This window comes from Paroedura picta, chromosome 11, assembly GCF_049243985.1.
Source record: "Paroedura picta isolate Pp20150507F chromosome 11, Ppicta_v3.0, whole genome shotgun sequence".
In the NCBI taxonomy this organism is placed as follows: Eukaryota; Metazoa; Chordata; class Lepidosauria; order Squamata; family Gekkonidae; genus Paroedura; species Paroedura picta.
Window position 1 is genome coordinate 17,179,795 of NC_135379.1, and position 14,336 is coordinate 17,194,130.

At 43.8% G+C, this 14,336-nt stretch overlaps 1 protein-coding gene across 1 annotated transcript; it reads right to left on the minus strand.

Annotated features, from left to right (window-relative positions):
- Window positions 1-629: 629 nt before the first annotated feature.
- ARL5B (ARF like GTPase 5B) lies at window positions 630-14,292 on the minus strand. Its single transcript, XM_077304232.1, has 6 exons — window positions 14,105-14,292; window positions 9,790-9,850; window positions 8,317-8,464; window positions 7,576-7,659; window positions 6,674-6,825; window positions 630-3,745 (listed from the first exon to the last, which is right to left on the minus strand). Exons 1-6 carry the CDS (start codon window positions 14,148-14,150, stop codon window positions 3,697-3,699), a joined length of 540 nt encoding a protein of 179 aa, XP_077160347.1. The 5' UTR covers window positions 14,151-14,292; the 3' UTR covers window positions 630-3,696.
- Window positions 14,293-14,336: the final 44 nt, after the last annotated feature.

The following is a 14,336-nucleotide window of genomic DNA, read 5'->3' on the forward strand; positions in this document are numbered from 1 at the left end:
TTAAAAGAATAAAAAATCGGGGCAGGTATAACAGACTGACGAGTTAACAACTGCCCCCAAGCCAGGCTCAGTGTCAGCTGCATGGTAGGAAGTGTAGCACAAGATTCAATGCATTAGATTAGGGCAGGGGGAGTCAAACTGCGGCCCTCCAGATGTCCATGGACTACAATTCCCAGAAGCCCCTGTCAGCAAATGCCAGCATTTGCTGGCAGGGGCTCGTGGGAATTGTAGTCCATGGACATCTGGAGGGCCGCAGTTTGACTACTCCTGTATTAGATTAAGGAATGCATTTTTTTTTCAAATTCATGCTTTCGTGACAGAACGGGGGAAGAGATTACCACAGCATGTGGGGAAAGGGCTGTCACTTGTTCCCATACCAGAAACTATTCTGTGAAGTAAAAATACCCTGGCTACTCGCAGTTGTCCTTACAATGGCATGGTCCGAGTTGCATGGAGGCTCATATACCGTCAATTGTTTCTGAAGCACAAACACAGCTAACCAAATATTTGGGCTACAGCAGTTATCAACTCTTCCTCTGGAAGATACCACCCAATGAAGAAAGGTTAAAAAAAAAAGCCGCCAACTTTTTTTTTTTTTTTTTGCTTAAAACAATCAAAGAGAAACGCGGTTTCATTTTCAAATATATTGTCTGACCATATCTGATGGACTTCAAAATACATTTTTGCTAATCTCTGGAAAAAAACACAAGAAAAAAACAAAAAAATAGGGAGACCAATTTATGAGACCACAAGTGACAATGTACTTCCTATTGATACTTGCTGGTAAGGAGAAACTTTGGTAATTAAACGCAGACTTTCCAAAAGAGTAAGAATGCTCTTGCTAGACTTTGTTTAGTCTCACATTCTGGCAACAAAAGAGATGGAATTGAAGCGGTCTTGCATGCTAAAAATTGTTCGACATAACGCTGGAGGAATGCGATACCATGATCAAAAGTGAAAAGCAGTTCACACACAGGCAAGATGTCATGCCGACTGACACGCCACCTTCCCCCTGGAGAAGCTACTTTGGCACACAGGAACCTCCCCCCCCCCACACACACACACCAAGCATCACGTTCATTGTGAACTTTTTTGTTTGCAATTTTGTGTGAGATAAAAACTGCTTTGCACAGCCAAGCACTTTAATACACCCCAGCAAACATTTACAATGCAATACAATGCTGCCGATTTGGTAGGAAAGGGTGCCATCCAGTAAGCCACACTCCGTGTAAAAAGTCAAAGGGCACATGATCCTGGTCAAAGAGAGGCCATAGTTCTTCAACTCTCATTGGTACAGTAAGAGCTACAGCTTTAACACTGAATCGCCTTCTCCCTGGGGGGGGGGGGGGAGAGATGGTAACATTCGCAACACTGTGAAGCTCATGAGTACAGCCCAAACTGAGAGGGCAGGGCAAGAAAATCCCCCACTTTATCGCAAACATCTACAATTTCAAAAAAATTACTAGACTACAGTTAATGAGATTTAATTTATATAGCAAAATGCACTTAAACTCAAAGTGCATGTGGTTTCTAAGCATTGCTGACATCTAACTCTCAAAGCCGGAAGGCTTCAAGCATGACTCCATTTCTGATTTTACAGCAACAGGTGCCTGCATTCTCAGGTACCAGAGAGTTCTCTTCCTAAACAGAGATGCACCATTCTAATAGATCAGCTTCTATGTCACAGAAGCTCAGGCTGTAATGCAAATTAGCTTATGTACAAAAATACCATTCAAGTAGCCCAAATGTCGCACCTTTTCCTCTTGATGAAATGGGCCTCTAGTCTTCTAAAAGGGAACACCATGGTCTGCTTTAGGGGAAGCAGCACTAATCAGGATCCTCACCTTCTCTGGCTGAGCTCTAGGCTTTTCTTCTGTAAATAATCACAGCCCCTCCCCCAAGAGAGAGGGAACCCATCCCAATTTAACTTTGCCCTCTTTTAATAAATTTCATGTCTCAAGATGCCACTGAAAAGCTAGCATATGGCCTGTAACTTCCTTTACATTGTTTGGCACTGCAAGGGAACACTGGAAACAAGCACTTTCTTTTATGGTTTTTATGGTACACCAAAATCCAAGCCAGCTGTGATTTAGGAGATTTGTCCCTGGAACCTCCTGAATTCCCAATTAAGCCAGGAACATCTTCAGCTGCCTTTAATCAGAACAGTGCTGGTAGCAAAGGGAGCCGAAAACTTCCCCCAGCCAGTTCCTGCATGCAAACTGCTTCTCAGAGGTATCCCATAAGGCAGAGGTGGTCAATCTGTGGTTCTCCACAGGACCATGGACTAAAATTCCCACAAGCCCCTCACAGCAAGGTGCCACCCCTCCCATAAGGCTTTGTAGATAGGAAATGTGCATGCATAACACATTTGGCTGTATTCTCTTCCCTTCTTCAGCCAAGCAGAGCTTCTGGATCCCCCCCCCCCACACACACTAGTTTGGACAGAGAAAACTCATCACATTCAAGTGTGCTGCATTTGTTTCCATGTAACAGACCAGCATTCCCTCAAGACTGGAAGTCAACCAGTGGCATGACAGGAAAACAACTTGGTGTTTCAAAGCCCTATAGCAGGGGTAGTCAACCTGTGGTCCTCCAGATGTTCATGGACTACAATTCCCATGAGCCCCTGCCAGCGTTGTAGTCCATGGACATCTGGAGGACCACAGGTTGACTACCCCTGCCCTATAGCACACAGCTGTGGGGAGGTTGCAGTTATTTTTGCCAAACACAAAAATATGTGCCTATGATCTGTAGAACAAGTTAAATCTTCCCGGGGAAAATAGTACCAAATGCTGCTTCCATGTCTGGGGCGTCAGACAAACACTGTTGAACAGTTGCATTAGTTTCAGCAATGTTTTTGCTGTGGTTTTCTCCAGTGGAGAAATAATGAAAACTTACCCAGATGTCTATGCAGGAATTACTCCAGAATCAGGCTGCAGAATCAGATTACTTTGAAATACAGTATCAAGAAGAGTTTGGTTTTCACCATCATGATATTGTACAATTTTTTCTGGACACTCCTATCCAGACCCTGGTGTTCTTGTGGAACTTGTATCACCCCTATAAAAATGGCATTGTTAAAACACAGTGCACTCCTACAGTCCTTCCGACCAACATGCAGCATCTTCACTGTTATGGTACAAAACTGACTTTAGGTAACCCCAATGTACAAAACACTTAGCCGCCGAACCAAGTTTTTTAAAGGCCTATGTTCCCCAAGGCAGAAAAAGACAATGACAGGTAGATAAACAATGACCGTAAATAAATAGTTGTTTCATCAATGTTATACAGAACTTCTGTAGTGTGTATCAGCATGTGAACTTCCTCACTTGGAAATGGGATTCTTAAAGCTTCACTGCAGCCGACGAAAAAAGGAAGAGAAGGAGACCGCGTTATGGAGGCTGCAAATATCAGTTGCAAGAATAAAGGCTTTTGTCAACAGCCACTTTTGTTACAAGGCAATCATTTAGCTTATGTAGTCAGGAGAACGGGGAATTCCAATTATCCATCCATCCGAAATTAGTGCATTTTCAAAAGTGTTAAAAATACTTTTAAGTTTCCGTTCAGCTGCACTTGATTCAAGTGTTGCTTGTTGGAGGTTTCGATGTTTTCAGTTCAATATGTAGCTACGTCAGCAGCCAAAAAAGGAGGGCTTTTTTGTCCCTGTAGTCAATGTCACTTTCTAGCTGGAAAAAGTTATCTTACTCCAATTCGGGAAGTCATCCATTCTAGACCTTGACACAATCTGGAATGCCGGGAGACAGGACACAAAGCAATACAAATTATAAGACAACCAAGATGTGGTACAGAGTCAACAAACTGATTTCATTCTGCAAGTACATTTATAAAAAACCCAAAGCATCAAAGGATTTTTAACAGTTCCAGTATGTCTTAACTAAACGTTGTAAGTCACATTAAGGACATTTCTGAGTTGCTAGGACACAGGTATCTTATTTTTAATAATGAAAATAAAACATTGCCAAAGTCAGATTTTCCCATTTTTTAAAAAAAGTAAGAATAAATGGATATTTCTTCATATGCACACATTTACAAAAAATAATATAATAATAAAATCAAGACTGAAAGCCTCCCTGAAATAATATGAGATATCTATCATAAGGGGAGTGGGTGGGATTAAAACTATTCCAATATTGTTCTTAAGCAGGGAAGTTGTGTCTCAGATAAAGATCTCAAGCCATTTTGCCCTCTACTTCATGAGCACAAAAATGTATGACAACACTGTTTGGTCACCGATCTGATACACTTAAAACATCCCACCTGTTCTGGGCAGCCAAGAACAGCAAAAACCTGTCAAGACAGCTTAATATGTACATATTCTAATTTTAAGAAACTCCATTTTTGTTTTACACAAGGACTTACAGCCCCAGAAACTGAGAGAAAGCTGAAGAATGTGATGACATTTTTAAAAGATGTGGAAAGCAGGACTGTGTCAGACTCAGGGCATCAAAGTCTTCTTGTTAAATTGTCAGTTGCCAGCCTGACAGATGACTGTATCTCAGTGATACAATGACTGAAGTGGATCAACACATACCACACACTCCAGTCATTTGAGGACGCCTGCTGCCTTATGACAGATCATCACAAGACAGCAAAAGCTAACCTTTTATGTAGTTTTCGTTTAAACACCCCTTCCCTGCCACATGAGAGGCCAAGAAACATGCCAAGAGCCTGTAGACATTTCAGACTCACTGGAAAAGACAACAATGCTAGGAATATTGAAGGCAGTAGGAAAAGAGGAAGATCTAACACGAGATGATTGACTCGGTCAAGGAACCATGGCCTTCAGTTTGCAAGATCTGAAAAAGGTTGTCAAATTCACAAGCATAAACTTGTGATTTCTAAATAGCAAGACTGGAAGTATCTCAGTTGTGAATTTAGCACACATCCTCTATGACTCAGCAGAAAACAAGAACTTCATGTTGAACTGCTACCAGTTGCACCTCAGCTGTATCCAACCCTACAGCAGAACAACACCCGAAACCGAAAAGCAAAACCACTCACGATCTGACGTACAAAGGATGGGCCCTGCAGACATGAGGTGAACACGATCCAATTTAATATCTTCGAGGCACGGAACAGTATTCTTAATGTTTATTCATGGAAATCGACCACAACTAAATGATACCTTCAAAGTATGTAAAGAGCCATGGCTGACTGCTGTAGCCAATTACCTTGGCATTCCCTCCAGTACTATTTACACAAGGAGTTCTGAGGAACGTAACCTCGACACAATGACATCTCAAATCTGACAGTCCTGGACAGCTTGGCGTCTCACAGGTGTCTGTGTATGTGTAGAGATCCATCAATATTCCCCACACTCTTATCATATAATTTCTCCCATCAACAATTATGATCACGACAGGCACAGACATCACCGTTTCCTAACTTGTGTCTTTGTGCAGAAGCATCCGAACTCGAATTACATTCATGGGCATTCTCCCAAACATAACTGGCCTTGGCACCACTGTGCTCCTGCATAACTTCAGATCAGAAAGAATGACTGATGCTTCACTGGGGAAACGCTTTTCAGATGAATAGTTCACAAAGAGACTCCATGTTTACAAGTCCGGGAGACAACAGCACAGTCGGGGCACCAGCAGGAGGGAAGGAAGAGGCAGAATGCAAAGCGGAAGAGACCACGAAGGAATCCTTCAGCTAGCTGAACTAAAAAAAAAAAAAAAAGAGTAACAAATACTCTCAAAAAGGGTTTGCATGTCACCTCGCACAGGCAGAGTTGTGGACATTTTACATGAGGGAAATTAGGCATTATTCAGAAAGGATGATTCAAGCTACGGGATGTCATCATTCTAAAGACAAAGATAGATGTCATTAAATTTGGAAAATGGATATGCATACATTTTGAAGTACTTCCTCCTCCTTTTCTTCTTTGACCATATGGTTTATTGCTTTATTTTGTAAGCCAAATCAATTCAAAGAGATAATTACAAAAAGAAGTCGGGTGTGGAAAAAAACCCTATAGCCGCTCAGACTAATAAATCAAGTTGTGCTCTAAATTGCCAGCTTTCGACTCCAGCTTAAACTCATGGGCAAATATCACCATTGCTCCTTACCTAGTGAACAGCGACAATTCCAAACACAGATGGGCTTTCTCCAGGGCAAGGCTGGACGCTCTCCCAACAGCAGTTTTGTATGGGAGGGAACACCATCAGCCTCTACATCTGAGATATTGCTTCTGTGCAGATGTAGTGGAGACAGCCTCCCACATTTTGTTCCATTTTACATTATAAGAAGTGGAAAGAAATGAGCTAATAATTTCCCGCTTTAAGCCCCTGGATAACTATCGGAAATATGCAGAGGGGCACCTGTTAACATTCCTCTTGGATGGCAGGTCAAAGGTGATCTCAAATGTATTTGCAAGATTTTGCTTCTTAGATTTAGAGGACGAAAAGCTTTTATTTGAACAAAACGGGTAATTTCATTGTTGCCATATTTTTATACTCCACCATCAATGTTTTTATTTGATTAATGTAAATAATCGCAGAATCAAATGCACTGTGTTTGTTGTTCTTTGACCGTATTAATAAATCTGATTGATCAGAATAGCTGCCTTTAAAGTGGCAATTGTGAGATCGGAAAACATTAACATGAGTGTTGATGAACAATGCCGTTTGCAGTTGCTTGAGGAACCTACCCTTCTCCTGTCAAAGCGCAGCAAGACTGAATGTGCCATGGGTGGTCTTTTATGGAACTAAGGGTGAGGTACTTAGAAATCTCAGCAGCCGACATGCAACCTTTCATATCCTGCTTGTTTGCAAAAATGAGAACAGCAGCTTTCCGCAGGTCCTGAAAATGATGGAGAAATACATAGAAAGCCTGCGTTACTAAAGTATTGAAATTGTGCCGTGTTATTCTTGACATTAGAATATCGCTATAGATTTTAGATCGGTTCAGAGACGACATTGGCAGTTGCCAAATTTTGGATTGTATGTTCCTTCCTCCCACTCTCCCTGTATCACAGCTTGAGCATCACCAGCCTCAAATACAATTGAATGTACCTCTCAGCCTAAAACTTAACATGAACAAGGTAACCAACGGCCCTGCTTAATAACAATTAGAGACTAATGTATGTTGTGATGTACGTATGATTATATTTACTATTTTATTAATTTCCTTACTGCCCCTCCCCACAAGCGGGCTAGGGGTGACTTACAGTACAAAATGTAATAATAAAGACACAGTTTAAAAACTGGTCACCCCACCCCTCCACCTGGCTAAGCATCGTCTGCCGGCTACCCAAGCTGGGTAGGTTATATAAAAGGTGGGTGGAAACTGATGAAAGGGGGGTGGGGGTGGGCTGTCTAATTACAACGTGCCACCTTCTCAAGTTCAAGCATATACCTGGAGAGAGTGTGCCATTTTGCGGGCATAATGGAACTTGGACAGCTCCGTTAAGGCCCAGATTTCAACTCATTCCACCAGGTTGGAGTCTGGGCTGAAAAGGGTTTGATCTCAGAAATTAGAAGAAAATAGACGTGAGACACAACTCAGCCTGTGGGGCTTACAAGACAGTCTAGAACCCTAAATGCAAATCACCTCATGTGCCAGCATCCTGTAGAGCTCCTCCTTCGTGATCGACAATCTCTCTCGATCGATGCTGTCAACAACAAGAATAATAAACTGTGGAGAGAAGATCAGAATGTTGGCCAAGCAGCTAAATGAGTGTTTCAGAGTATACAGAGGCTCGGAAACACACACATTTGGAACAAATATGCTATACACAACGGCTGTGTGAAGCCCATACCTGTGGCGGGGGGGGGGGGGAGAGGTGTACAATGCAATGACAGCAGGAACAATAGAGGCCAAATCTAGTCAGCTTTTCCACAAGCTCTTAGAAACAGGTATCAAAACGTATCCATGTCATTCAAGTTCACTAGAAAAGTCAACTTAAGAGACTGTTCTTTTATTAGGATAACGTATCAGTTGTAAGGCCTGAAACACCTTGGAGAGACTTAGGACAGCATAACCTGTCCTAAGATTATTTCCTCCTGGCCAGACTGGCCAAGGATTCTGGGTATTTTGGGGGGGGTATCATCTGGGTATGGAATTGGGTCACTGTGGGTGGACAGGTAGTTGTGAATTTCCTGCATTTTGGACTAGATGACCCTGGAGGTCCCTTCCAACTCTTTCTATAGCTGTCTCAATTTTTCTTCTTCCTCTCGAATATCGTTTCAACTGCTGGGCTGTGCTCATATCTCTGTACCAGATCCATCAGCTACTGCTAATCCTAACAATCTCTAGAAATGATTAGTTTTAGGAAGGAACAAGTGAACATACCTCCGTATTTGAGTAATAGGTATTCCAGGACGATCGCAACGACTCCTGTCCTCCAATATCCCACATGAGAAAGTGTGTGTTCTTTACTACTATTTCTTCAACATTACTTCCTATAGTTGGAGAAGTGTGAACCACTTCATTCATTAGGCTAAAGGGAAGAAGGGAGGAAACGTGTATTATTCCACACAAGTGTATTATCACAGATTACGTTTTTGCCTTCTGAACTGAAGTACAGACCAAAGCAGTACAGGAAAAAAATTCCTTTGAGAATTTCAGACTAAGTCAAGTTTTTGGGGCTAGTTTTCTCCACATGATTGTTTACGTAGGTACCTAAAACGCATCCAGAAAGTTCAAGATACAGCTTACATGGTCACCTTCCAACATGGATGACAGTTCATCACACTTATTCTAAATTTGATCCACATGGAGGAATCCCCACGTATAGGAATTCAGGAATTGGAGGAATTCAGCTGTATGAACTTTCTCTTCTAGTACAAAATATTTTTACTAAAGAAGCTGGTCATGCCAATTGCATGGACATACACCTGCTCTGCAACACAAAGCTATTTATGAGACAGGAACAAGCTACCATGGTTTCTACTCAAATGGTCTTTTTCTTCTTTTAAAGAAAGAGATAGAGTATTTAATTAACTTTCAGGCTAGTCTATTACTTTTCTGAGGCTTTTATAAGCACAGCTTTCAACAGTTTTGAAAAACACAAGCAGCATGATAAAGTCCTACTTTCAGAGACCATTAAAAAGGCAATACAGGACAGGTCAGCAATAAGATTTCAGTCTTCTGCAGATATGAAAGTAGTTCCAAACAGGAATCAATGACACTTTCCATTCATGAACACTTCACATTTACATACTGAGAGTTGAATTACAAAAACATTGAGAGTGATAAGTGTCTCACAAAAGAATTTAGGCTGGAGATGAAAAGAGGGCAGAGAAGGAAAAAACAAGATTGCAAAACTGAAAATTTTAGGGATAGTCTCAAGCGAGGAAAAACTCAGTTCAGGTTTCAAGGTAATTAGGGTACTTAACAATTTGCAAGTTGCGAATCGAAAAATATTTTCTAATTTGCTTTATTATTAAAGACCAGCTGCAAAGTACTCCTATCTCCAGGTTTTGGCAACTTTATGCTTTTCAAACTTTTAATCCCTGCGTGGTGTAATGGTTAAGAGTGGCAGCCTCTAATTTGGAGAGCTGGGTTTGATTCCCCGCTCCTCCAAATGCAGTCAACAGGGCAACCTTGGGCTAGCTAAAATCCTGTCAGAGCTAGTCTCACAGAGCCGTTCTGTGAGAGCTCTCTCAGCTCCAACTGGGTGTCTGTTGTGGGGAGAGGAAGGGAAGGTGACTGAAAGCTGCTTTGAGACTCCCATCGGGAAAAACGGGGTATAAAAACCAAACTTAAGTTGTGTCCAGTTCCAGATCCAATAAACTGAAGCTGATATCTGGTTGATATACTTACAACTGGTACAGAATGGTGGTCTTCCCAGCATTATCAAGTCCCACAATTATCACCTTGTGCTCTGAAATACATGAAAGCAAACATACCTGAGCAGATGCAAGTGTAAACATCATTCCGCATTTATATCCCAAACGCCCTTGCACCCTTCTATGTCCAACGACCACTAAGCACTGTTTAGGCCTGCGATTTAATTACACCACTTGACCACCAAGGACCTTATTGAAAGACAGCCATGACAGCGTTCCTCCACTTCTACCCTTTCTCTCAGGAACCCACTTGTTCTCCAAAGCTGCTCCTAGTCTGCCATGGATTTATCCCCCCCCCCCCCCCCACACACACACACAATTGGCTTGCAATTATGCTCTTCCATTTTTGGTATTCCAGGCCTGTTTCTAATTTTTTTTTTTAAGGACAGCCTCCGTCTTTTTTATCTTTGCTGGGCTTTTTTTGTTGTTGTTGGAAAAAAACACAGTAATTGCTTTTAGCAATTTTCTCTCATCAGTTAAGGGGATTGGGAAAAGACTGCCACAGGCCCCTATCCAACCTGTTATCCCTCAAAGGCAACCTTTTACACTAGAGCCAGTTTGGGGCAGTGGTTAGGAGTGCGGACTTCTAATCTGGTGAGCCGGGTTCGATTCTGCACTCCCCCACATGTAGCCAACTGGGTGACCTTGGGCTAACCACAGCACTGATAAAGCTGTTCTGACTGAGCAGTAATATCAGGGCTCTCTCAGCCTCACCCACCTCACAGCGTGTCTATTATGGGGAGAGGAAAGGGAAGGCGATTGTAAGCCACTTTGAGACTCCTTCAGGTAGAGAAAAGCGGCATATAAGAACCAACTTTTGTTCTTCTTCTTCATCTACTGCAAAACTCTTACAAAAGAGAGAAAATGGACCGGCTGACTTTTTGCAACCTGATACATAAGATGATGGCTGTGCTTCCAAGTGGGAACTATTGCAGAGGAATGCAACCACCACTGAAGGAAGCTCCTGCTCCAGAGAAACACACTTGTCCCCAGTGCTGCCCTACGCACCATCAGCAATCTACATCAGGCGTAGTCAACCTGTGGTCCTCCAGATGTCCATGGACTACAATTCCCATGAGCTCCTGCCAGCAAATGCTGGCAGGGGCTCATGGAAATTGTAGTCCATGGACATCTGGAGGACCACAGGTTGACTATGCCTGATCTACATGATGAGCAGGTCTTGCCTGGCAGCTGCTGCAAAAACGCAGGAAAGCGTTTCCAGCTGCTTGCATTCAGGGATCTAACTCGGGAATCCGCGTCAAGATATTCATTAAAATAATGTCCGCCTGGATGGATTCTTTGTGCAGCAGCTTCAAGGCAGTGGAATCATTTATCATGTCTCGCAAAAGGTTAACCGATATTCCATTAAAGATGCCTCTAGACAGCTTTCCACGGCAGCCGTTGTTTTGGCTCCCTCCCCACCTCCCAATTCTATAGAACAGAGAGGCTACACAAATATGACGGACAGGCCTCATTATTCCCACGCCTACCATATAAGAAAGCTAACTGGCAAAAACGGGTACTATATGCTCTGCCTCTCACAAGTTAGGGCGGTTAAAAAGCACAGTTATAAATAAACTCAGGACCAAGCTTCACACCAGCTTTTAAACAGGACCATCTTAGCTGTCCCTTTAATAACGATTATCAGGCGAGGTTATTTAATTCAATGCCACAAAAAAAAAACAAGGTTTATTTTTGCATATAACCCCGCTGCCTCCCTTCACTAGCTGGCAATTTTAATTGGGATCAAGATGAAGAGGAGGAGGTTAACCCATTTCCCTCACACTGACTCCCTGAGAGGAGCTAGAAAGCAGGTAAGGTTGCCAACGGGTCACGAAAGCAACCTTCTGGCCCTTTCATAGCAGTATAATATATAGAATTCCGCCATTCCTGCTTTTAACCGCATGCTGCTACACAGCATCACCTGAGAATTGTTGCAGGGACCTTTAACAAAGTTGGCAAACCTAGAAAGAAGATTTCCAGTACCATCAGTAGGAGATAAAAACAAGGAGAAGCAGGTGCTTGGGTTCCCTCTACCCTTGCTGCTGTGGTATACTGGTTTGTAAAATTGTATTGAACAATTATCTGGGAGCTCCAGAGTCAAATCCCTCAGCCCAGGAAGCTCTCTTTCAACCTGATGTACTACTTAAACTCAATCTCTAATGTGATCTTGTAACTCTATTCCACTTCCGCTTTTTAACAACACTTTATCTTTAGGGGAGGATTTTATTTTAAAATGTATATGTATATACGGGTGTGATAATTAAATGTGCATTTGTAATGGCCTGTGGTCACATGCAATAAACTTCTGACTGACTGTCTACAGCGTGATGTACCTCAAAGGGCTGCTGTGAGTATAAAAAGGGAGAGGACAGCGCTGAAAGAATAGCAGCTCCACAGGTCTGGTTTCTGTGGGGAGTGCAGTAGTAGGATACAAAAGCATTCATCCGTCATTCCCCACACCCACAGCCACAACTGAAACTGTTCCCTTCCTCCCACCCTTTGCTGTTCACTATTGTGAAAGTACAGATAGTGAAGCCAATGATGGGTATCTGAGCAAGACATGAGTTTGGCCTCCAGTGGTTTCAGAAGAGCAATTTTTACAGCTATATCTTGGGAGAAGACAGATGCATTTATTTCACAGATCTAATTCTGATAGCAATTTGTTTGCTTCTAGAGTTGCAGTTAGCAGGCAAACTTTTCTTAACATGCATCAGAATATCTTCCAGATCTTCTACAGACTCTGAGTAATGCACACACCTTTGCCCTAAAGAAACCAAGTGAAGTCTGTTTACATTTGTTTTGTGAATCTCAGGGCTGTGTTTTTATCATTGCTTGAAGGAGAAGGATTAGATTTTCACAAGCAGGTGACCCTCCGGACACAGGTAGGCGGTAGGGGGGGATCTCATGCTTTCTCTACACCCACTCTAAGGTCCCCTCTTCAGCCAGTCTGTCTGCTTGCACTGTCAAAGACTCTCATTGCCTGGTTCACATTGTTGCCGGGGCGGGGGGGGGGGAGCAGCAGTTCCCTCCTTGCCTGACAGCAGTAAGGGGGGGGGGCGCACAGAGGCTCCTGTACCTCCTCATCCACCCAGCCTAGTCAGAAGCAGGCAGCTCCTGCCTTTTTCAAAATGCCTTTTTTCAAAATGGGAGCCAGGATCTTGGGAGGCAGCATCACAACACCCCAATATTCCCCCCTCCAAAGTATTTAAGTTATTGAGAACATATGGGGCATGTCCGTTGAAGATTTATTTTATTACATTTATATACCACCCTCCCTTGAGGCTTAAGCTGGTTTTGCAGTGAAATTCACGGCGCACTACAGAGAACATACAATAATTGGGAACATATATATTTCAAAAAGTAGAAACTCATGACAATAAAATGTTGAATGTTGAAGGTAACCCCTATCATACCAGGTCTCAGTCTCTGGACTTTTTGATTCACGTGGGGCCACCAGGTTCAGAATTTTAAAACAATGAGCCTCTGGCCTCTTTTCAATGAAAGTTTACATGAAACAGTATCCGATAAACCAATATCTTTTTATCTTGGAAGCCCCCATGAGCCTAAAGGGTACGGTGGTATAAAAGTTAATTAAATAAATAATAGCCTTCAGATGACGTTTTCCTTTCCCTGAGTATGAAAACATCACACTTCCCGTTACCCTCAATTCCACTTTCCTCCAAGGCAGGGGTAGTCAACCTGTGGTCGTCCAGATGTTCATGGACTACAATTCCCATGAGCCCCTGCCAGCGTTTGCTGGCAGGGGCTCATGGGAATTGTAGTCCATGGACATCTGGACGACCACAGGTTGACTACCCGTGCTCCAAGGCAGTTCAGGTTAGACCCCTAAGCTAGGAGGCACCCGCATTCAAATCCTCCCTAGCCGCGAAGCTCACTGGCCCGGCTCACCGTCTCCCTTAGCCAGCCTACCTCTCAGGGCCGTTGTGCAGTTAAAGCAGAAGGGCAAGACAAAGAAGCCACCGCTAGCTAGGCCGGGTGGGTGGACATGGCTGGCACCCAAGGCAGGCTTCCCCCAGCTGCTGGTCCCCCCCTGTCCCCTTGGAGCCCAACCACGACGGACACTTCATTTGCTGCGGCAAAACCTAAACAGGGATAAACCCACGAAACTTTGCGGGATGCCGCAGCCACCAGCCCGCTTTTCCCGACGCGGCGAGGATTCCCCTCCCGCCTCCCTGTAGCCCAGCAACGCAGCCCCTTCCCCGGGGTCTCCCTCCCCTCCGCCGAGGGGCTCCGGAACTCCCCCCCCTCCCTCCGCCTCCGCTCACCCTGGTTACTGAAGAGGCTCCAGAGCTTGGCGAAGATCAGCCCCATCCCGAGCCGGTCACGGAGCAGCAGCGACAGCGGCGCCGGAGCTCCCCACCGACCTCCCTCCCTCCCTCAGCCGACGCGATGGGAGGGGCCGAAACCGGCCCCGCCCTCTTCCCCTTCCCCGTCGCCGCAGCCGCGCCCATCCTTCTTTCGCACCGCTGCCTTGACGTCATCACGCTCCCGCCGGCC

Excerpts from the sequence above, each read along its gene's own strand:
- ARL5B (XM_077304232.1), bottom strand. The coding sequence starts at position 14,150 with ATGGGGCTGATCTTCGCCAAGCTCTGGAGCCTCTTCAGTAACCAGG. Across the intron at positions 8,465-9,789 it reads ACCACCATTCTGTACCAGTT|CCTAATGAATGAAGTGGTTC; the intron begins GTAAGTATATCA and ends TCTTCCCTTTAG. Across the intron at positions 3,746-6,673 it reads TGCGCTTTGACAGGAGAAGG|ATTGTGTCAAGGTCTAGAAT; the intron begins GTAGGTTCCTCA and ends CCGGCATTCCAG.